Here is a 26275-nt window from a genome sequence, read left to right as displayed (position 1 = left end):
AATTTAGGTGTCATTTTTGTATATTAATATCCTAAGACAATTTAACTAAAACTAAAATGTAAATTATTGCTAATATTACAGTTTTTCTAGTTTTAAATCAAACTAAACAAATGTGACTGCGTTTGGCTCGTCTAAAAAATCTTTATTTAATCTTGGTGACCGACACAAAAGTCAGATGACAATTCGTCATGTTGTCTAATGTGGTTTATTTCCTCAGAACCTCGTTGCTCCTTTAAATGTATTTATTTTTTACTTCCATCCAAATTTTCATTATCTATACATTTACAGTTTTTCAGTAAAATTCATGATGATGACAGTAATATTTAGTTTTTCAATTATATTGTTTTTACGATATTGAAATTGTAATTATTATTTTAGCTTAGCATCTTTTTCAAGGCTCTCAGCTCGACAGCTCCAGTCAAAACTAGAAAAAGATCACCAAAATTGTATTTTTTTGTCGTTTATAAAAAATTAAAAAATCGTGTCGTCAGCCCTTTTTTAAGTTGGTATTATTTCGGATCATTTCTGCAACTGTTCCGACTATTGCGTAATCTCACCGCTAAAGATATTAAAATCAACATTTTTATTTTTAAATGGTTAAAACATTTGAGACGAGGGATCGTATGTATTCAACAAACATATGAAACTGTCTTTTTCTCTTCAAAGTACTTTTTATAATTATTACAGAACTTTTATACGATTAAATCATTAATAAATTTGAGCAGATCTTAACGTAGAAGGTGATTTTTTTGGGGGGCTTTAAATGTGTTTCATGCTGGGATTTATTGCGTTAAAGCAAACAAACTAGATGCCAACGTTTGCCATCATTAAAACACATTTTCCTCAATGAATAATTAAAACCCTTTTTTTTCCCCCCCACACAACCCAGTATCAACCTACTTTTCAAATATTCCCAGCTCCGTCAAATGTGTACATTTAAACCTGCTCTTTTAACTGCGAGTGTTTTCAATAGAGCTCAACTCAATAAAGTACATTATTCAGAGGTTTTTTTGTAGTTTTTACTCACAGCTGCTGAATGGGACGTGTCCTCAGATGTTTCCCTTAACTGCAATACAGTACGTGAGGGAGGGGCTGCAGCAGAGTCGCCAACACGGTCCTGCCGCACTCTGAAGGCAACATGCTAATGCGCCACGAGCGCAGCGGAGATAAGGCCGGGAGTCCAACGTGCGCGGATAAGAACGAATGAATAAAAGAATCAGGACAAACTCTGGGTGCTGATTCTTATTCACGCTTCACTTTCTTCTTTAAAAAAAACCCCACCAAGGTCCTTTAGTAAGTACTTTCTTCAATTACCATGTGACCTTATACGTAATGGCTTTAATGCATCTTCTCGTTTGGCAGAAAAAACATTTACTTGCTGAAGTTTAAAAATGCGTTCACTGGAAAATGGAAGAGGAGAGAAAAACAAATAACGCAGGAGAAAAGGTTGAGTTTTGTCTGTAAATGATAAACAGGATGTAGAATTGGGGACTTCTCAGGGGTGTGTACTGGCAAGAATCTGGAGTTGCGCATCCTGAGATATACTGTGATACTGTAGTAACAAGGATATAGCTGTAGTATTGTCGAGTACTTGACTCTGGTGTTGCAGAGTTTACAGACCACATGACTCTTGACAAAGTCGTAACTGCTTTGTTTTGAAACCAAAATATGTCCAAACATCAGCTTTAAAAGCTGCTGGAGTCACTGTATCCTCTCGTCCTCAGTCATCGCCAGGATCACAGTTATCAATTGTTATTGTATCGATACTAGGATGTGTATTGGCAAGAATCTAGCGATACAATGCATATTACGATACAGGGGCAACAATACAATATATTGTGAAACTGTAGTAACAACTATATATGTGTAGTATTGTCCAGTACTTGACTCTGGTGTTGCAGAATTTACAGACCACATGACTCTTGATGAAGTCGTAACTGCTTTCATTTGTTTTCAAACCAGAATATGTCCAAACATGAGCTTTAAAAGCTGCTGGAGTCACTGTATCCTCTCGTCCTCAGTCATCGCCAGGATCACAGTTAAATTGTTATTGTATCGATACTAGGATATGTATTGGCAAGAATCTAGCGATACAATACATATTACGATACAGGTGCAACGACACAATACATACTGACACTGTAGTAATAAGTATACATATGTAGTATTGTAGAGTACTTGACTCTGGTGTTGCAGAATTTACAGACCACATGATTCTTGACAAAGTTGTAACTGCTTTCATTTGTTTTGAAACCAAAATATGTCCAAAATCAGCTTTAAAAGCTGCTGGAGTTAACTGTATCCTCTCGTCCTCAGTCATGGCCAGGATCTCGCGGGATATCACTTTTCCTTTAGCCGCGGAGGACATAACGACTGCTGCCATCTAGTGGCCAGCAGTTGAATCGCAACACAAAAATGAACAAATGCTGCAAGCATTTGCATAATCGTAATACAAATAATCGATAGTAGTAATAATCTAGTAGTATAGATATTAGTATATACTTCTACAACGGGTTCCTGGATGTCTACAAGAACCATCGGCGTATTTCAAGTGTACGTATGTTTGCAGTTACTCAGGAAAAGTTTGTTGTTGTTCAACGGACACATTATTTAGTAATGACCTCATTAGCTCAATAGTGAAGCAACAACTGCTGCAGTTTGGATGTTTTGTGTGTTGGAAAGTATTCTCTTGTAAACAACAACAAACAAACAATCCTACCTTATGCAGCGACGTGCGCTCCACCAGCTGGAACGGCGCCGGGTCGATCTTGCAGTTGTTGAAGTTGACCTGCTCGTCGAGCTGCCGCTCCTCCCACTCCGCGATCTACACACACACACACACACACAAAGAAGAAAGTTCAACAAATGATTTCACAGCGTGTGGAGTGACATCATATTTAATAGAGGCCGTTAAGATTTAACGTCCTCACGCCGGACATCAGTCGCACCCCAGTAAATACTGCGTCCAACCCCGGCGTTCCACTTTGACTGACGGACAATTTATGTTCGGGGGAGACGCAATAAATTTGATAAAACACACCTGCGAGTGAGACGAGTGACAGGCTGAACGTGAGGGGAGAGACGAGTGTGTGTGTGTGTGTGTGTGTGTGTGTGTGTGTGTGTGCGTGTGTGTGACGGGAGGAAATGAAAAAAAGGTGCTTTTGATGGATGAATTATGAATGATGTCATATCCAAAGATAATAGGCCTCCAGGTGATCCACCTGTTCGTGTGATGTCATCAACAGCAGCCACAGAACACAAGAGATTAAATATATTTTTAAAAACCTGAAAGTAAACATGTTTTTTATTTGGAAGTATATTAGTTCCAGAAAAACATAGATTTTTATTTATTTATTACATGTTGTTTTTTTTAAATTATAATTAAATTAAATAACTTATATATTGAAAGGTTACATTTGGTTGTTGTTTTTTTAAATAGTTGAATAATTTGGAATAAAAAAAATAAATACACATAGAGTTTGATATTCTTATTCCAATAATATAAAAAATGTATTTCAAATACAATATTTTTTGTAGTTGTAGCCTCTTAAATTCAATATTAAAATGGTATAATAGTGACTAAAGTTCTATCTATCCATCCATATTTTTATCCATCCATCCATTTTATTTTGACTTCAAAAGGCTAAAAACTATATAAAAAAATGTACACGTAGAGTTTGATGTTGTAATTCGAATAATACAAAATAATAATAATAATAAAAATATATATGTATTTATATTCATTTTAGCTAATTTTTCGGCAATATAAAATTGATCGTACAACTATAAGAACATTTATTTATTGAATTTAAAAGGCTACGAATAACAAAATATTAATTTTAGAGACTGTATTTTGAAATTATTGGAATTAAAATATGAAACTCCATGTGTAAAAACAACCAACAACATTCTTTTTCAAATCGAAAATAGAATTCACTATTATACCAATATTTCAATATTGAATTTAAATAATAATATAATAATTTTATAGACTGCATTTTCGAATTATTTTAATTAAAATATCAAACTATGTCTAAAAAAAAGGCCAAATTAAAAAAAAAAAACTTTAGCCTTTTGAAATCCAAAATCAAATTCAACACAACACCTATATTTTAATATTGAATTTCAAAGGCTTCGAATGCAAAAATATTTGTTATTGTAATATTGTTTTTTTATTATTGGTGTAAAAAAATAGGTCATTTAGCAAATATATTTCATATTTTTCCAATTCAATTATTAAAATTAAATAAATAAGTTATTTAATCTATAAAGTATTGAATTCGGTCGTTTAAAAAACCACAGAATTTGATCGTGTCTCTCACTATCTTGTTATGTCGTGTTAAAACAAGTAAAAATCTTCTTCATAAACATGTCATTCATCACCGTCTCACCTCTCCGATGGTCATGTCGTCCTCCACGTCGCCATCGTCCTGCAGAAATCATTAAAACATCGTCAGCAAAGAGGAAAAACAAAACACAATGACAAACAAAGAGCAAAACAACTAATATCTTCTTCCATCAGTTTTCATTCATCTGTTCTCATGATCGCTGGAGCGTCACAGCGTAACACTCGTGGTCCAGGATGGATGTGAGATGGAATGAGCGAGTACGACGGTGAGTAGAGTGCATGTGATGAGCGAGCAGCAGGTGATGAGCGAGCAGCAGGTGATGTGTGGCGCGTCAGGGACGATGATCGTTACAGTGATGGATGTACAGACTCGCTCAGACTGGGACCAGTGACTCCAAATGGGAATGTCAACAACATACGAGCTAACAACTTATAAATCACAGCAGAGGATCCACGAGGGGGTTTTTAAAGTCCTGTTGCGTACAAATAAATGCTTTTGAAAATGTTTTAAAACTGGTGTGAAACGACATTGTACAAATAAATCTAAATATTTTTAAAAGAATGATGGTAATCATTACAATATATAAGTTTAAAATCATCTTTTTTTTTTAACAATTTAAATTCAAGAAAAACAGTTCTACTTCATATTGGTTCTCCGCCCTCTAACAGCTTCGCTATTGGTTTAAACCAATAGCGAAGCTGTTAGAGGGCGGAGCACCAATTAGTAGAACCTGAGATTATGATAGATAACTCGGGGGGTTTTTAAAGATCAGACAGTGTTTTGAATTTGTTGTTGGCGACAGGACAGGAAGCTACAGAAGGTATTTCCCAAAAAATAAAAAATAAAATTATCAAGAAAACCAGATCGAAAATTAACACAAATACTGACAAAAAATGACATTAAAAACAGGGTGAAATTTACATCGAAAACAGGAAAAACTAGCAAAAAATTACAATAAAAACTTAAATATCTAGACAAACTATTTCAATAATTTGCATGCAAAACAATAAAAAAATAAATGCATGAAAATTGAAACTTAATATTTTTAAAAGAATGATGGTAAATATTAAAATATATTGGTTTAAAATCATCATTTTTTTTTAACCATTTAAATTTAAGACACACAGTTTTGCTTAAGTTTTTTCAGATCAGACAGTGTTTTGAATTTGTTGTTGGCGACAGGACAGGACGCTACAGAAAGTATTTCCCAAAAAATGGGGAGTAAATAAAATCATCAAGAAAACCAGAACGAAAATTAACACAAATACTGAGAAAAAAATACCAGGATGAAATTTACAGGTAAAACAAAAAAAGTGTCCTAAAAACAAAATATAATCAAATTAATTTACATTTGATAACTAGAAAAAATGAACACTAAAAACTTAAATATTTAGATAAACTATTTCAATAATTTGCATGCAAAACAATAAAAAAATAAACGCATGAAAATTGAAAGAAATACCACAAAAACCTGAAAAATATTTGCATTAAAAATGTAAAAATGTTTACGAGAATAATGTAAAAAAAAGAGTAAAGAACTGAAGCAAAAACCAGGAAAAAAAAATCATTTTCGAATAGGAAAAAAATGATATGAAAAACATTTTAAAAATAGAAAAACAAACTGAAAGTAAAGGAGGTAGAAAAACAGAAAATAAATATCAAGATTTCATTCAATTATAATGCAAAACAGAAAAAAATTGTATGAAAAACTGAAAAGATTTATAAGAAAATGGAAAAATAAATTCCATGAAAAAAACAACCCCAGAAATAATTCTTTTTTCTGGTCAAGTGAACCCAACAGGCTTCCGTAGGATGCAGCAACACGAGGGTTGAATAATAAAACTAAATAATCAACTTTATGATCACAAGAAAACTGTTGACGCTACAGGAAGAAAAGAAAATATATCTTTCTTTACCTTCAGTTCATTTATTAGTTTTTGAAATCTCTGAGATGTTTTTCATCTTGAGTTTTAGACACACTCAGCAGTATTTGTGTCCTTCAGGTTCAGAGGAAACTTCATGTATTTTCTCAGGATAAACACTAGGATGAAACAACAGTGATGGAGCATGTGTGTGTGTGTGTGTGTGTGTGTGTGTGTGTGTGTGTGTGTGTGTGTGTGTGTGTGTGTGTGTGTGTGTGTGTGTGTTTGCAGACAAGTAACAAGATACTTGTGTTCTTCTGCATACAAGAGCAAGTGACCAGAGCAAGATTAGAAAAGTTCATCCCTGCTTCTTCTTCTCCCACTGCAGCATCTGTCATCCCTCGCTCCAACTCTACACACTCATCGCACAACATGGATGTTGGATACAATCCAACACTAGGTCAGCAGAGAACACACACTGTTTATGGAGGTGATACACAAATTGTACACTGTGCATACACATAAATACATACACACACCTGCAAACACCAAGACACATTCATACACAGCCATACACACACACATGCATGCATACACACACAAACACAAATGCATAAAAACACACTCAACACATGCACTTACACACACAATCGTCAAAATCATACACGCACACACAAACACACGTACACAATGAACACACACTTGCACACAAACACATGTGAACACAAGCGAATACGCATTGGACACAAACACATGTAAACACAAGTAAACCCACACACACATGTACACACAAGCGAACACGCATTGGACACAAACACATGTAAACACAAGTAAACACACACACACATGTACACACAAGCGAACACGCATTGGACACAAACACATGTAAACACAAGTAAACACACACACACATGTACACACAAGCGAACACGCATTGGACACAAACACATGTAAACACAAGTAAACACACACACACATGTACACACAAGCGAACACGCATTGGACACAAACACATGTAAACACAAGTAAACACACACACACATGTACACACAAGCGAGCACGCATTGGACACATACACATGTAAACACAAGTAAACCCATACACACATGTAAACACAAGCGAACACGCATTGGACACAAACACATGTAAACACAAGTAAACACACACACACATGTACACACAAGCGAACACACATTGGACATTAACACATGTAAACACAAGTAAACCCACACTTGCTCACAAACACATGTACACACAAGCGAACACGCATTGGACACAAACACATGTAAACACAAGTAAACCCACACTTGCACACAAACACATGTACACACAAGCGAACACGCATTGGACACAAACACATGTAAACACAAGTAAACCCACACTTGCACACAAACACATGTACACACAAGCGAACACACACACACATGTACACACAAGCGAACACGCATTGGACATTAACACATGTAAACACAAGTAAACACACACACACATGTACACACAAGCGAACACGGATTGGACATTAACACATGTAAACACAAGAGAACACACACTTGCACACAAACACATGTACACACAAGCGAACACACACTTGCACGCACACACATTCTTACACAGGTAAACACACACACACCTGGTTGGAGAGTAAACAGACGATCTGCAGGTGAGTCTGAAGAAGTTGATTTCTGCTCTTAAATGCTTCTTGTGCTCAGAAAAGGTCAAGTTGCTTTTTCTTCTGCTCGTGTTTTTGGCTGAAGCTAATCTTGTGGATCTTTGTTCTCTTGTCTGGAACTAAATCAGCTGAACTTTTAAAGGGCAGCTTCTGCCACGACTGCTGGCAGTGAAGCTGGAGAACGACAAGTTTTTAGGAAAGAAAAAACTGATACGTATGGTTTTATTGGTGCATAAGATAAGATAAGGTAAGATAATCACACATGAACTGTTAACTGACGAGATGATGATGAAAAAAATCTATAAAAATCTGTTTAAATGAACAAAATCTATGATTTACCAAAACTTATTCAGTGTTAAAAATAAAAAACAGTCAGATACTAACTAGACTGAGACTGTGGGGCCACATTGAATCTTCCCCGCAGGACTGACCCTGGACGTGCCTGACTAAAATGAATCAATATTGTTTATAATCTAAGCTAAATGACTAAAAACGTCTCATTTAGAGGAAATTCATCTTCACTTTGTTCGCCAAAGAAAAACTTTCCAAAGACATTCGTAACTTTTATCTTCACTTCTTCCTCAAAGTGCCACCAGCAGAAAAGGCATCAAGAGCAACATTAAGGCAATAATTACTTCTCGCAGGACGTTTTCCTCTTTATTTTGTTTACCAAGTTAAATTCTATCACAGCCTGCAGTGATTAGATACTAGAGAATTGAACCGGTGAGTTAATGAGTTAATGCAGATGTTCCAGACGTGAGACCATAAAAGATTGAAGGAAAAGGTGTCTTTTTCTGGCTTATCGACTCACTTTTCTATAAATAAATCTTTAGACTTTGATGCAATTACGAGTTTCTAAATGTTATCATCATGGTTCACATTTTTTCAATCGTTGTATTTAAAAAAATATATATATTTATCTTTTTTTCCCAGTCATTGTTTCTAATTCCGAGAGATATGACCTTTACCAGATATATGCCCTAATTACGTCACTCCTGGCAACCCATAGGTAAAAGTAATTAATTGTAAAATACATTTAAAAAATTGTTCAAAAACAGAAAAAAAGATTATCATGAAAAACAAAAAAAGAAGAAAAATACACACAACTGAAATAAATGTTTTATGTATAACCAAAAAAAAAAAGAATTAGCATGAAAAACGTTTTAAAAAATGAAAGAGTTAGAATTAAAAAACGGAACAAATATAAGTCTAAAAAAAGGGAACAAAAATTAGCATTAAAACAGAAAGAATTAGCATAAAAAACAAAGAATATTTAGCAATAAAAAACGAAAAAACTGCAAAAAAACTGAAAGATAAATAGCATGAAGAACCAACAAAAATAAGCTTAAAAAATGAAAAATAATTAGCTTTAAAACAGTAAAATATGTAGCATAAAAAAACTGAAAAGTATTTAGCATCAAAAAAATAAGACCATAAAAAACATAAAGAACAGACAAAAGTAAGCATAAGAAAACTGAATTTTCGTTTTAAAAAAAGGAAAAATAGCATAAAACTAAAGTATAATTTGTATGAAAAAAACAACTTAAAATGTTTAACCATTGAAAACTGAAAAAGTAGCATAAAAAACTAAAATATATTTCTCATTAAAAACCAAAAAATCGTAGCATGAAAACTGAAACGTAATTAGCATGAAACCGGAAGAATTTTATCATTTAAAACTAAAGAAAATGTATAAAAAACTGGAGAAAAAACAACTTAATATTTAACAGATTTTTTGAGCACCTTGGACCACGTGAAACTGGTTTGAGGTCAGTCGGCACAACCAGAATTAGATGTAAAGAGACACACCAGATTATAAATAATTATTTGAGAGAAAACTATATTTATAGTCCAAATAATACGGTAAACAAAATTGTTTTTCTCCGGTTCCTTTAATCCATCTGCATCACCATCATTCAGATTTTACTTGGCTGCCGATAAAGGTTTCGTTGTCTAATCTATCAACGATCAGTGTCTCCAGGAGAACGTTAGCTTAGCTTCTCATCTGGTGCCAGAATTACGATCTGCAGGTTATTCACGCTCTTATCTTTCCTTCTGCAAGAACGTTACTGGAACGACTGACACGACCGTGAAGATCCTCCAAACTGACTTTCAAACAACCTATACTGTCGGTAAACTAGTGACTGTCTGAGGGATAAGGAGAGGAAGACACCGTTTTTATCGTGGCTTCAAAATCATCAAACAAGCCGGCGAAGTGCTGCTGGCACAACAAACGCCGCTCAGATCTTCACGACTCACGACAGCTCTCCTGACAACTTTGACTTACAGAGAACCTTCTGATACAAACATTCACGTACTTTGGAATGTCTTCTCCCGAGGCTCGTCTCTTTAGAAGAGAATACTCTCGCCTCATCTAAGGCCATCGATCGAGCTGGGATCGATTCTCTTTAAAGCAAACCTGGAGTCTCTCTCAGCCCGTCAGTCCAATTCTGCCACTTCCTTCTCTTTAACGTCTGATTGTGGAACGATAGAATGAACACATTTACAAGGACGGAGAGTATCTGGGTAAAAAAAAAAGCTTTTGGCTATAAAAACAATTGACTTGTTTTTTCTATTGATTACTACTGTCTGAAAGGTGTTTTATTTGAAGTAACATTGTGTCTGTGACACGTACCGACGCTAGTTTCACTCAAGTTTACTCCAAAAATAAACCCGTAAAACTAGTGAAAATGAGTTGAACACGAACTAAAAATGCATTTTTACATTTATCTTAAGGTTTTTAGACAAGATAGATATTATCTATTCACTTCACTTCTGCCCCCAAACTCAGAATTATAAAGCCTAATGGCACGAGGAATGAATGAGTCCCTGAGTCAATTAGTGTTGCATCATGGGAGGAGCATTCGTGTCCCGCCCGCTATTCTGCTCACTGATGACAGTGTTCATATAAAATGACAACATTAAACCGGTTTGAGTTGAGAACCCTTGCTAAGAACAGGGATTTGTAAAAAAAAAAAAAAGTCCCAATGGCTACAGCAAAAACACAAAAACCAATAACTAAATTCATTCTTATTTAAATCAATAATGGGGTGTTAGTGAAGCACCTTCCAGGAAGCGCGCTGGGGTCGACCTTCAGGAAGACGAGTCCTTGTTAAGCTGCGACGCTAAAGTGCTGACAGAAGTAAAATCTTCCTTGTCAATCGTAGAACAACGACAGTGACGAGTGAGTGGCATTGAAGGGGGGGTGTGGGGTGTGGGGGGGGGGGTGCAAGGCCAATTTAGCTTCGACAAACATGACAAATGTCGCCGTCGACCTCGGATGACATGTGGCTGTCGGCGCTTTCCTATCGTTCCCTCTCTAGTTTGGATGACTTGAACTTCGTCCGTTGTTATTGATAAAAATATTGGACAAAGAGAAAAAAATGTGTTGTGACAACTTTTTATAACTATAACACAACAAGATTTGAGAACACACAGCTACATTAAATCAACTTTCATGTAACTTTAGTGGTGAAATGTGTGTGTTTTTGTTTATTTTATTATGTTTTCAAGTTGCTAGACAGAACGATTGACAAGTTGGAAGCTGCAAGAAGACAACGCTACTCATGGCCTAGTGGTTAAAAAGGTTGTTTGACCCCAGAATCAAAATGAAATATATATGTCAAAGTACACATTGGAATCCAGTAGGATCTGGAATCCTAATAGTACAGATCCTACTACTGATCTGGGATCTGAATATTGGAATTCCAATCTGTTCTAGGAGGATTCTAGATTCTACTAGTGAATTCCAATCTCTACTATTACAGATTGGAATCCTACTACTGTATTGGGATCGGAATATTGTAATTCTAACCTTTCCTAGGACACATTCAAATTCTACCAGGACAATCTCCAATTCTAATGGGAGAAATTCGGACCCTAACCAATATCAATATTAAGATCCTAGTTCAGTAGCAGGATTCCTATCTGTACTATCAGGATTCCATATCCTACTGGATTCCATTCATTATTCCTTTTCTACTCACCCTCATGTTGACTAAGAGTTGAGATTATTTTCATAGTAATCTGTTCTTTTTTAGAGTTATAGACTAAAAATGTTTGTTCATTTTAATGTAGCGACTGGAGATCAGTTGTCTTCGTCTTCATCTTCGTCCAAAAATACATTTAAAAACATCCAAATACCTCCGTAGTGCTCGTCTGTAACGTCCCTCTTGTATTGAAGCATCAACATGAGGAATTGTTCTAAAATAACTTAAATAAATCAATATTTTGAGTTTGTTTGCAGTGGAAGCTCGAGAGCTCTCGGCTCCAGCTACAAGTTTATCCTCATTGAACATATTGCAAGCGTCAGATCCTACTAAGAGGAGGTTGTAGACGAGCAGTACGGAGGTATTTGGATGTTTTTATGTGTTTTTTTGGACTAAGATGAAGACGAGCTCCCGTAGCTACATTAAAATGAACAAACATTTTCATCTATAACTCCTAAAAGATACAGATAACTCTGAAAATAATGCCAACCCTTAGTCAACATGAGGGTGAGATTTGTGAAATTTGGATAATTTGTGAACTAACCCTTTAACAGTTGAAATAATTGCAGTACTATATTATGTCTTTAAACTATATTATGTCTTTAAACTATATTATGTCTCTAAAGCTCAACTGGCATCAGCCGCGTCAAAGTCAGACTTAACAAGGTCCGACCAGAACGATTAACCGTTTCTCAGAGTTTATTGAATTCGCTCGTACGGTCGTCGTGGGAATAACGTTCTCCATTCCTGGCTGGTGATGGAAACACTTTGATTCCGATTGAGGGCATTAAGAGGTTAATGATGGCACGACCCTAACGTCTGTCCATCTATGATGAATCCTTCGCTGGAGATCAATGGAATTTAACATGGAATAGATTAAAATACATTAAAGTACTTCACGAGGACCATTATAGTAAGTAAGTAATATTTATTCATATAGCGCTTTTCCAGACCAGACTCACAAAGCGCTTAAACAATCAAAACAATACTCAAAAAAGTATATACTTTAAAGATCAAGATAAAACTGAGAACAACACAGGAGTTCCAGAAAATCAAGGAAAAGCCTGAACAAATAGAAACGTCTTAAGATGTTTCTTAAAGGAGTCAGTAGATCCATCAAGCGCAAAGAGAGAGGAAGATCGTTCCAAAGCTTAGGAGCAACAGCCTGAAAAGATTTCTCTCCTCTGGTCCTGAAGCGTGTTCAGGAACCATAAGTAGATTCTGATCCACAGACCTCAGAGCCCGAGCTGGGGTGTAAGGCTGGATCAGATCAGTGATGTAAGGAGGAGCCTGACCATGAATAGATCTGAAAGTAAGAACCAGAATTTTAAAGTTGATCCTGAAAGAAACTGGAAGCCAGTGAAGAGTTTTAAGGATCGGAGAAATGTGAGTTCTTCTACTAGAGCAGCTCAGAATTCTCGCTGTAGAGTTCTGAATCAACTGCAGACGAGACACATCCTTCTTGTTAAGACATGAAAACAAACTGTTACAATAGTCCAGACGAGAAGAAACAAACGCATGGATTACAACCATCTACCTTCTGTGTGAGGAACTAGACCAGGAACGAGGTTCTAGCGAAGCATCTCTAGGAACATGAAGCTCAGGTTTTAAGTGAGCTTTAAGCAACATCCTGTTGTTACATCCTTTGAAGCCTTAAATCCATCTGTGGAACTAAACTAGTTCAACTAGTGATCCTCCAGTTACTGGTGAAATAGTTGCTTATTGTCCCATGATACTTTATTTATTCTGCATTTATACGACCTTACGTGGTTCATGAAACAATAGAAGAAATGAGAGCCAATAAATAAACTTATAATAAGACAAAAAAAAAAATCGAAATAATAATAATTAGCATTAAAAACAAAATAAATAAAAAAAGCATAAAAAACGGAAAACATGTTTGGGATTAAAAAAACAAAAAAATGCATGTAAATAATTTGCAAGAAGAATTAATGAAACTAAGCGTAAAAAACTGAACATTATTTAGAATTAAGAGCATGAAAAAAACTGACAAAATATTGAGCATTAGAAAAACGAAACATAAACTGCGAAAAAAAACTGAAAAATAATTACTAACTAATAACTAATAAAAACGAAGCATAATAAATGAAAAAGAATAAGCATAAGAAATGACAAAATAAGCAAAAAAATATTGAACATTGAAAAATCGAAAAAACTGCATTAAAAACAGACAATTATTTAGAATTAAAAGCATAAAAAAGAGCTTATTAATAGTTAGCAAGAAAAAACAACAAAACTTAGCATAAAAAAACAGAAAATATATAGCATTAAAAAAAAGAAAAGAAAAAACGTAATGTAGAAAAACGGTCTGTCTACTGTATCTATCTACCCATCCATCCATCTACCATCCATCCATCCATCCATCCAACCATCCAACCATCCATCCATCTACCCATCCATCCATCCAACCATCCATCCATCCATCTATCCATCTATTCATCCAACCATCCATCCATCCATCTATCCAACCCTCCATCCATCCATCCATCCATCCATCCATCTATCCATCTATCCATCTATTCATCCAACCATCCAACCATCAAACCATCCATCCATCCATCCAAACCTCCATCCATCCATCCATCCATCCATCATCGACAACCCAGCAAAGTATTCCATTGATATTCATGAGCGTATTGAGCCGAAGAAGCTGATAAGAGCCAGTTTGGTTCAAACACAGTCATGGAAATAATCGAAAACAAAAGAGTTTCTCTGGTAAAATACGTTTAGGTTTGTTTCCCTCGAGAGTTTAACGTCACGTCATCATCAAGAATCATCAGGAGGACTTTAAAGGAATAAAATCACAGGAATGAACACGTGAGACGCCGAGCCAACAGCGCCCGAGGCGATCATAAATAAAGCATGGAAGCTTTATGGCGACGCGAGGAGGGGGGGTTGAAATAATGAGAAATAGAACAGGGCGAGAGTCCGGGTCGGCATCAGGCGACCGATGTCATTTACCCCACATCAATATTTCACAGCTCAGAGGGTGAGACGGGACGGCGGGAGGTGAGAGGCCTTCGCTGGAGTCACACCGACGGACGGACGGATGGAAAATAAAGCATAAACAAAAGATGAAGAGAAAGAGAGACGGACTGAAGTAATAACTGAATTCTCTGCCTGCAGCTGAAAAATGTGCTCGTCAATATTCCAGCAGAGCGACGACCGACAAACGCTGATTAAAGTTGGAAAATAAAGTTGATGCATTGATATGAGGTTTGTGATATATTTACTCAAACTTCCTTCAGGTAACTATGCATTAATATTGTTTAAGCCTCAACTTTGAACATGTTTTTAAACTTTTGCTAGAATCAGAATCAGTGTTTATTGCCAGGACTATAAGGATTTTCTTTTGGTATGTTGACAGTATAGAATTAAATATTTGTCATTAAATCAATAAAAACATAAAATAAAACAAGAAATAAAATATCAGACTTGTACATTAAGCGCATATTTAAATGCATTATTAAATATAATACATGTATCTATACATTTACTAAACTTAACTCTAAATTTTAAGTCTCTACGTCTAAGGTTAAAGTTTTAAACTAAACACTAAATAAAAAAACCTTAAAATGAAAAGTTAAACTAGAACCTAAAACTTAAAACCTAAAAATTAAACCTAAAACCTAAACTAAAAACTAATTATTGAACCTTTAACTTGAACCTAAAATTCAACCTCAGTTTTAACTTAAAATAAAAACCTAAAACTTAATCCTAAAACTCTAACCTAAAATTGAACCTTAAACCAAAACCAAAACTTAAACAAAAAACCTAATCCTAAAACTGGAAACTAAAACCTAAAAGTTAAACCTAAAACCTAAATATTAAACCTTAAAAGTGAACCTTAAACTTAAACCAAAAAATGTAATCTAAGATTTAACTTAAACTAAAACCCAAAACTTAATCCTAAAACTTGAACCTAAAACCTAAAGATTAAACCTAAAACCTAAACTAAAAACTAAATATTAAACCTTAAAATTGAACCTTAAACGTAAACCTAAAATGTAACCTAAGATTTAATTTAAACTAAGACCTTAAACTTAATCCTAAAACTTGAACCTAAAACCTAAACTAAAACTTAAACCAAAAACGAAATATTGAACCTTAAAATCAAACCTTAAACTAAAACTTTAACCAAAAACTAAGAACACGTTTAACTAAAGTTAATATTGGTGGATACCTGGATTACCATCTGACTCTACTTATCTCTTGAAGGATGAGTCACTGTCTGATGAGTGACACCTGCATCAGCAGCAGTTATGCAGTATCTGGTGTTAAAATCAAGAGTTTGTTGCAGGAAGTTCGCATCTCAAATGATTTGACAATAAAGAAGATTAATTTCCAATTGTGATGGTTTTAGACACTCAAGAGGATTTCAAAACAAATGTTGAGTCATTTCATGTCTAACTGCAGCTTCTGCTCACTTGGAGAAACAAAAAGAATCAAATCTTATTCTCCTACGCTCGTCCACGAAGCCAACATCCTGTTTACACTTTCAGAAGACAAATCTACTCTTTATCTCCTTCAAACAAATCTCCTTCACTTCTTTATTCTTGTTGAACCTGAACAACTGCTGATGTCATTAGTGTGACATCATGATGAGTAGTTTCATTGTGTACTTCTGGATTGTATGTGTGTACTGTGATGAATGGTGTTGTACAACTATGCTGTGTGAAGATTAAGGTTACCATCTGGACTCCAATCTATTCCGAGATTATTTTTATCATTAATAAAATATAAAATATAATCCTAATAAAATGTGTGTACAGTGACTACTGTACACACATTTTTCATATTATGATAAATGCCAGAAAAATCGATTATAATCCAACATTATTTCCTAATTATGGAGCTTTTTGATGGCAAAAAAAAACTTTAGGTGTTTATAAAGCTTTTTGGAAGTGGATTACCAAGAATATATTCAAGATTATCGATCAATAAAAACTCATGTTTTTTCAATTAAATTAAATTCCAGAGAGTTTTTTGATCGGGATGTTCAAGAGTGTATGTTATTGAATATATTTTTAAGCACCAACTTAAAATGTGGTTAAAAGATGAAAAAAATCAATCAATTCGTTAATAAAAAAGCAGAATACTTTCAATACAATGACGCACACGTGCCTGGCTCTACATCATCGTTAACACAACAGCGTCAACACAACACAACACACAACTTAAGGGTGAAGCAGCCATTGGAACATGTTATGCATCAAGACGACATCAAAGGAAACATTATTTTTGGAAAAAAAAGTGCTTGAAAAAGTTCTCACCGCTGAGAAACTCCTAAAGTTGGGCGGAGGCTCCTAGTGAAGGACACAATACGTGATCAACACAAGTACACACTACACAAGTATTTTTGGTTTGAGCTGATTCTGCCTTTGATCTATTTGATCGTTGGTCATGCAAGATTGATCGACTTGAATCAGGTCTTAATGGACGGACATCATGCTCGGATGCTGAGGGAGTCAATTGAACAACCGTGGCCACGTCCCATTCCCGATACCGCGGAGGTTTCCTCGTGCATCATCGTGTGACACCTGCCGGGTACTAATGAAGAGACGCTCCGGGGTCGGAATATTAAACACTTCCTGTCCACGGAGACGATTCTCTCCACATGCGTGAGATGAATTTTCTTCTTTTTTTTTTTGGGTCACACCAAGGGTGGAACGGTGGCCACGCCCCTTGGGAGGACGTCACTGATTGGACGCCTCGGGTGACTCAATGAATGACTGACAGGTGAGCATGCTGTGTTCGAACGGCCTCGACCTCGTGGACCACTAGACCATCAACTGGACCACTGATGAATTGGGACTAAAATATATATATATATATATATATATATATATATATATATATTGTATATACAGTATATATACTGTATATAGTTATAAATACATATATTCACTAATTTTTGTTAAATTGAAAAAATATATATATAATAATATATATATAAATACATATATAAAATTGAGTCTCTTATATATTTCAGTGACTTAAAACTGACAAGAGAAGCAACAAAAATATATTTGAAGCCCTTGTGTAATTTTTGAAAAACCTTAAATGAAAAATATATGCAATTATATCAGTGCCTTCATATTGTTGAATGGTTAAAATTCCAATTTGATTTGAAACTTTCTTTTAAATATTAATAAACGAAATAATCTTAGGAATTGACATTTAAAAAAAATAAATTTAGTTAAATAATTTCCACATTGAAAGCTTCAATTTTTTTTAATGATTCAATTTAATTTTTTTTTTTTTTTTAGAGGTTAGATTTTTTTAAATAATTCTACTTAAATAATCGAATATTTTCAAATTAATTTTAATTTTTCTTTTTAACACAGAGTTTTGTATTCAAATTCAATAATTACAAAAACGTGCTTGAATTTTTTTTATTAAATAATTAAAAAACACAAAATGAAATCAAACTACATTATATTTTACAAATTATTGAATTAAATTATTAAAAAATGAAACCTTTAAAAATAGTAAACATTGAATTAAATAATTACACTCAAAAAAACAAAAAAAAATATAACAAATGTTTATTAATAAATAGAATTGTTAGATTTGACCATTCAATATTCTGATGGCACTAACATACTTCCATATAAATATAATTAAATAAAATGGTTGTTGTGATTGTTTGAAATTGAAAGTTTTAAATAATAATAAGAAAGTATAGATGATAAATCTGTTGTCATGACACCAGTTGAACTATGGTCTGGACGGGTTCACCAGGACGAGACTGTCCGACACCGGGAGGCTCGATGGCACTGACGGGCCTGGGCCCAGATCACGGGCCATCGGCAGGATGGATCAGCCCTGGGATGGAATGACAGGGTGACGATTGCTTGATCGACTAATGAACCTGTTGCCGGGTAGATTCCGGGCAGATTTAAGGGCGTCGCCCCCGAAACGGAGGCTCTTACCACGACTGATATCCGGACTCGCTTGGACGGTCTCCTCTGCTCGGGGAGAGCCAGAGTGTCCATGTTGTTGTTTTTCTGACACAAGCACACAATGTTAACAAGGACCGGGGCCAGGACCGGGGCCAGGACCGGGACCAGGACCAGGGCCAGGACCAGTGGAAAAATGTTTTCTTAAAAACCCAAAAAACACAAGGAGCCACAATCTCCTAGAATAGTTGCAGGCGAACACATTTTATAATAATCTATGGAAGTAGATCAGTGTCAGTCATTCAATTCTATTTGTTTTACTCTTATTTTGATTAGTTTTACTCTTATTCTTATTTGTTTTAGTCTTATTTGTATTAGTTTTACTCTTATTTTTATTAGTTTTACTCTATATTTTATTTTTTTCACTCTTATTTTTATTAGTTTTACTCTTTTATTTGATTTACTCTTATTTTTATTTGTTTTACTCTTATTTATATTAATTTTACTCTTATTTATATTACTTTTACTCTTATTTATATTACTTTTACTCTTATTTTTATTACTTTTACTCTTATTTTTTATTAGTTTTACTCTCATTTTTATTTGTTTTACTCTTATTTTTATCATCAGAATATTGATCGCTTGAATTAAAAATTAAAGATGTTGAAACTTCCAAATTATTTACTTAAAAGTTAAAGTTTTGAATAATTTAAACAAAAAAATGAATTAAAAATGACTATATTAAAAGGTAGAATGTTTTTTGGGGGTTTTATTTTTTTTTATAATTAAATTATGAAATGAATAAAATGAATGATTATTATTTTTACACACAGAATTTCAATAGAAATAAAAGTTTGAAGTGTTAAATTAATCCAATATTCTGATGCGTATGATGGGACACAGACATTATTTATATTTAATTTAAAAGGCTATGGATGAAAAATTATTGAACTTTTTTTTTCAATGATTTGAATTACAATATCAAACTCTGTAAAGTGTAAATAAAATTAATTAATTTGAAAATGTAATTTTTCAGAATTTCTAACCAACCTTTCAAAACAAAAATATAGAATTAAATTATTCAATAATAACAAATTCAACATTTGGTGATTGAATTATTCAACAATTTAAATGAAAAGAAATTCAAAATTTCCACATTTGAAATGTTCAATACTTGAATGGCACTGATTTACTTCCATACCATAATCTTATATTATCTTAAACACTGACATCGTTATGGCTTAAGATCAACATTAAAATAAATCTACTTTGATTTCGGGCAAAACCATCGACCACAGAACATCGATTGGAGGCATCGATGGTGGAAGTGAACTCCATTGATGGAGTGACAGGAAGTGACAGGAAGTGACAGGAAGTGACAGGAAGTGACAGGAAGTGACACGGTGATAGTCTAGTGTTTCTCAGATACAAGGATGATGTTCTCTTACCTCCAGGGCTTCAGTGTCTGGACTGGCACAGAACAAGTTCTTCAACGCGATGCCTGAATGATCCTGAGGGCCTGGACCGACACAAGAAGAAGCTTCTATTTAAAGGTGTTGCACAACAAGACGTCGGAACATATTGGATTATGAGTCTCACTGGTGGGCAGGTCCGTGGGTCGATCCACCACCGACGGTCTTTTCAGGGCAGGTTTCAGGGGTTTCGGGGAAACGGAACGAGTGGGACTATAAGACGACTCCTCGGTAGAGATCTGGATCCAACACATCAGAACAAACGCCAGAGGTTAAAGTTCGTTATTGGTATGAAATTAAAATTATTATTATATATTTCTTTACAATGCAAAATATCAGCTTATTTTAAGTAAGAATTGTATTTTTTGACCTAATGATGAGTTAAATACACACAACTGACTTGAATGGTCATATTTCAAGAAACTAAGATAAATTATGCATAAATTACTTATTTATAGTTAGAAATGTGGTTAAAAAAACATTTTGTTAATGTTTTTAAAAACAAAAATGATGTCTTAATACTTAAATAATAAAGTGAATCATGTCTGTTTTTAAATCTTAAATCATTGTTTTAAGCAAAATGTTACGACTACGTGTCTGAAAAGTGCTTTATAAATAAAATAAATAGATATTATATTATTTTATTTTAACTTTTTTTTTACTTTCATTTATTTTACTCTTCTTTTTACGGGTTTTATTCTTATTTTTATTTGTTTTATTCTTATTTTTACACGTTTTATTCTTATTTTTATTTGTTTTATTCTTATTTTTATTCGTTTTATTCATATTTCTATTTGTTATACTCTTATTTTTATTATTATTTTTTATTTGTTTTACTACTATATATATATATATTTTCCTCTTATTCTTCTTACTGTTACAAGAAATTGAACAAGTATGTTTTTTCCCCCAATTGTGAGATATTACTTTACCGCTTATAAGTAATTCTTTTTATCTGTTAATATCTTCATTTTCTTTTTTACTTTACAAAAAAAACAAAATTTTGTAGTTTAAACATTTTTTACGTTCAGCTGAATCAAGTGAATGGAGAACCTTTCAATGTTTTTCAATAAATCCAAAAGAAAACCAATTAAAAAAATATATCTATATCTTCTTTATTAACATTTTAATTTTGATAAATTAGACAACGAAACATAATCTCCTTGACAGAGGTAATTATGAAACACACGACCAAGACACCTGGAATACATTTCAAGACAATGGATAATAAAAAATAAATCTCAATTTTGTTTATAATTTTGTGGATCATTCGATAAAATTGTGTAATTTTCCTGTGAATGTTGTTTTCATTACTCAGCCTAACAAGTCAATAGATCGGATCTGTTCGACCTAAACCACGACACTCAAGACGTAAAGAACCACATGTTAGGTGAACCCCTTCCGTTCCTGAACGCTGACCTGGAAGCGAACCTCCTGACTGGCGCGATGGCTGCCGTTGTCGCTGTCCGACACGATGGACAGACGCTTCTTGTCGGCGGCGGCTCGTTCGCGGACGAACTCCATACGGCGAGCGTGACCGAGCTGCTGCGAGAGCAACGACTGCAGCTGCGCTCGCTCGATGGAGCCCAACAAGATCATGGACTCTTTAGGACAAAAAAAGAAACAACAACTTTTTTCTTAATGACTTTCATGACACAAAAGAAAAGAGACTCAAGAGAAGTGAGATAAGAAAACAACACGTTGCGTTACATAATATCCGTGCAGTGAATAAGCAAGTGTGTGCGACGTCTTTGTGTTGTTGTCGTGCGTGTGTGTGTTTGTGTGCTCGAGTAATTGCCTCTGTGACAGTACAACTGATTATGTATTTGGATGAGACGCTGCGGCTAATTGTTCCGGCGCCGTCGTTAAGACGCTGGTGGTAAAAACCAAACTTGCACTTCGGTGACGCGGCGGCAATAAAATTGTTAGCGAGATATTGCCGCGGACGAGTGTGTCAATCACTCCAGAGCTTTGGTGAGGGAGACACGGAATGAAACAAAGAAAGACTTTCAAAACCAACACTAAAACATGAGCGTTCTTTCGGATACTGTTGGTTTTAAACCTCGATGCAAAGTGTCAGTCCAATCTCATTTGAATTATTTTAACCCTTGTATCATCTCAGGGTAACAGTGAACCAGAGCCTTTTAAAACAAACATGTTTATGGTATCCCTTGTGTTAGCTTATTGGGTCAAGGTGACCCGAGAACAAACATGTTTGTGGTATCCCCTGTGTTGTCTCTGGGTCAAGGCGAACGACCTCCCTGGCTTCCATAGATACATATGCAGTGGCGGAGGTTGATCATCTTGACCCAGAGACGACACAAGGGATATCACAAACACATTTGTTTTTGGGCCTTTCGGGTCACCTTAACCCAGAGACAACACAAGTGTTAAATTACCAATTTAATAAGTCATATTTCATAAGACAGTATAATGCATTTTTAGGACTTTATTCCATGCATTTTGATATACGTGAAACTTTTACAAGCTCTAAGTACTATTATAAGTGGGAAAAATGTCTTGTAATTACATTGTAATAACAAATAACACGGTATTCAGTTGATTTGAAAATATAGTCAGAATTGTAAACCGTTAAATTTGAAATTACATTGTAATAAAAATAAACTGCATATTTTCATTTGAACATGTTTTTTTTTAGAATGTAATATTGTGTTTTTTGTAATAACATTGTAATAAAAAAATAAAACTGTATTTGGTTGATTTGAACCTATTTAAAGAATTAAATATGGTTTTGTTTGAAATTACATTGTAATAACTTTATACTTTTATTTGAAAATATTTGGTTTAATAACAATGTAATAAAAAAAACAACAATGTATTTAATTGATTTGAACTTAATTGCAGAATTTTAAAATCTTTTTTTTGTAATTACAATACAATAACAAGACAGAGTTTAACTGAAAGCTCATCCAGCAGTTATAATACCTAGTTGACATAGATGATCATAAATTGTAATAAAGCCTTATAATAAAATCTTATAAATGTCTTTATTTAATGTCTTGCATTGTATTATTCGCAACGTTGTGTTACATTTCAAGCTCAAGCACGTAACATACTCGTATATGCAGTGAATAAATATGAATGTATCCATTTTTGGTCTCGTTTCTCTTCACGTGGTGATTATTTTATGATCTCACCTGCCGACTCCACCAGCGCCAGAGTCTTCAGGTGACCCGTCTGCAGGACGTTGTGTAGATCTCTGTAGCAGCAGTTGAGCGTGATGTAGCGGACGCCTCTGACCATGATGTCCTCCACACGGATGTTGTACTTCCTGTACATCAAAATACACGTGAGATTCTTGACTTCAGTAGAAAACATGTTTTACCCTCGAGAGATATCAACGATCACGTTTAGATTCTTTCATCTCGTGTGGAATCTCAGTCGTCCAGGTTTGAGTCTCAAGCACTCGGAACGCATCAATAAAAACACACCGTTCAGTAAAAGAAAGAAACTAATCTGGATTCTTCGGGAATGTATGTCTTATTTGAAGACAAAATGATACCGGAATGACTTGGTAGTCGTTGAAAATGGGTTTAAAAAAAGTTTCTTTAAACAAGAATAATAATAAGGAACTAAACAAGTTTGTCTCACCGTATTAATAATCAACTCAGGTCTTATTTTTGTCATTAAATATAATAAAATAAGACAGTTTTCTAGACTTCAATGTGACCTAAAGGGGAACTTATGTCTTGATTTAAGTGTCTCTTAAATTGTTCTTGAAATAGTAATTGAAATATTAACATTAGAAAATGATCCAAAGCCCCGCCCACTGAAAATACGGAGTTGTTGACCATAACCACAACAACTCTGCTGTTATTGGTCGAACATCAATGTTTGTCACTGCACGTCATCGATCCCAGAGGTCTCCCCCTCCAGGGGACTCGTTGTATAAACAAAGCGGGGCGTGATAACAGCTGGCTGGAGGAGGAGCGAAGCCATTATTACGTCATGACAGACTCCGCTCTCGTAACCTCTCGTTCGCCCAGATTTCAGAGCTACTTTTTGAAGTAAGTTCAAAACATGGTCATGATGAGGAACTTGGGAGAGGAAGACACAACATGTGAGTCAGTAGAGTTGACCTTTAAACTCAGTATAATCAGAACCGTTTCCAACAAGAAACAAGACTCAAATGCTTGCCTGGATTTCAGTGTTTGCAGAACAGAAATAACAAGAGATTCTTCTTCACGTCTTTCTTTTACGTCACTATATCTGGTGGAAACGTCCAGTCTTGTCACTGCTGACGCCTGAACCTTCTATCCTGCTGACACGGTCGCTGATCCTGGCGATACAGTGCTGCGTGGAGGGTCACCCGGATGTCGGACCGGGGCCAAGACAAGGTAACACTGCGTGAGCAAGCATGACCTCAGCAGAACTTTACACCGTAACACTTTCCTGCAGGGTCTCGCCAAGACCTGCGACGACACAGGCTCGACAGTGACCCCGGAAAGACCACCGCTGTGTCTCAAAATCGCATACTTCTTAGTGCACTGGAGGTTAGTATGCATCAGGATAGTGTACGTACTAGCTAGTTACTAATTCTCCACAGATAGTATGTCTCAAATCAAACTCTGCTGCTACGCACTAACAGGAAATGACTCGACAGCTTTTTTTTTTTTTTTTTTCTTTTTTTTTAGAATCCCTTATTAGTCCCGCGAGGGGAAATTCAACCATTCACACATACTGATGGGAGTAGGCTGCACACTTGCGCCAAGTTCACCATCAGGAGCAATCAGGGTGAAGTGTCTTGCTCAGGGACACAACGACACAAGCTTGTCTGGAGCTGGGATTGAACCTGCAACCTTTTGGACTGCAGGCAACCACTCTACCATCTGAGCTATGACGCCCCTATGTATCTGTATGTAGCTTCTTCTTCTACTACTATTTAACGATGATTTCAACCAGATGTAGGAACACTATCGCCACCTGCTGGCAGGATGTTTTGTTTGGATCAAGAAATACTAGAAACTAAATAATGGCGAGATATTTACGCCGGTATCAGCACCGAAGACGTGTCATCCTCCTACTGCTGCTGAAAATGCACCTATAAGTATATGCATATATAAATATATATATATATATATTTATATACTGTATATCTATGATGTAACTTCTGTTTACCACATCACTAAGATGGAGCCGTTTAGGGTAGAAAGTGTCCATCGATCCATACTCAGTTTTGAGGGCGTTTTAGTTACATGTTGTGTGTATGGAGCACTACATTTGACATACTACGAATTGAGACGCACTTATGCACTTAAAATACTAAGTTTAAGTACGCAAGTATGCGAGACACGGCTCACAAGTTTGTGCCAAGACCTGAGCCAAAGCTCTTCTCGTTGGCAAACGCTCCGAGTGAATATATTCAAATTGACACGACTTCTCAGGAGTTTTATGGCGTAAGAAAATATAAGTGATTAAATTGATCCTCCCGTCAGAAGCCAAAAGAGTTCTTATCTCGGTTTTCCTTTTTATGTTTCTTGTTTTCTTTTTTTATTGGCCCTTGAGGCGTATTTGCGATGCTGTCGGTCTTTAACCTCAACATAAAGTCACTTTTGAACATCCACAAACTTTCAAGAGTTTCAAGATTAAACAACTTTGAAAAGTTATTTTGAGATACATTTTGACAAGATTCTGGATTGTTGCCAACATTAAAAAAAAAAGATAAATACACAAGTCCAGAGGAAACAACCTTGAGACGTGAGAAACATGAGGTGTTATCATGATCGTCTCTTCTGTGTCAACAACACTGAATGATTTATAAAAGATACAAATGTCGCAACAAGACGCATTAAAAAAACATTTTTCCCCCCAATTATTTTACTTTTTTTTTACTACTAAATATTGACCAAGTTTTTAACGATGTAAAACATCTAAACAGCTTCTCTGCGACCATAAAACAGTTTGATCATAACAATAAGTAATAAGTTAGACATAATGATAATTTCTCTCTTATCACTTTTTTGTCACTTAAAAAATGATTGTTTTTAGAT

General features: G+C 34.9%; 1 protein-coding gene across 3 annotated transcripts in view; it reads right to left on the bottom strand.

Annotated features, from left to right (window-relative positions):
- Nucleotides 1-26275, bottom strand: part of LOC148075002 (chloride channel protein 2-like) — a 146149-nt gene that overhangs the window by 12858 nt on the left and 107016 nt on the right. For 2 of the 3 annotated variants that reach the window (XM_087795299.1, XM_087795300.1), the window contains 8 exons: nt 23423-23556; nt 21684-21868; nt 20392-20503; nt 20241-20311; nt 18826-18900; nt 17164-17196; nt 4392-4430; nt 2720-2824 (listed from right to left, as the gene is read on the bottom strand). In XM_087795299.1, the coding sequence (XP_087651425.1) occupies nt 2720-2824; nt 4392-4430; nt 17164-17196; nt 18826-18900; nt 20241-20311; nt 20392-20503; nt 21684-21868; nt 23423-23556 (754 nt within the window). The remainder of the gene's footprint in view (nt 1-2719; nt 2825-4391; nt 4431-17163; nt 17197-18825; nt 18901-20240; nt 20312-20391; nt 20504-21683; nt 21869-23422; nt 23557-26275) is intronic. The other variant, XM_087795301.1, reaches the window with a different exon arrangement.

This window comes from Callionymus lyra, chromosome 7, assembly GCF_982586985.1.
Source record: "Callionymus lyra chromosome 7, fCalLyr1.hap1.1, whole genome shotgun sequence".
NCBI classification, from domain to species: domain Eukaryota; kingdom Metazoa; phylum Chordata; class Actinopteri; order Syngnathiformes; family Callionymidae; genus Callionymus; species Callionymus lyra.
This window is presented reverse-complemented; position numbering and strand designations above follow the sequence as displayed.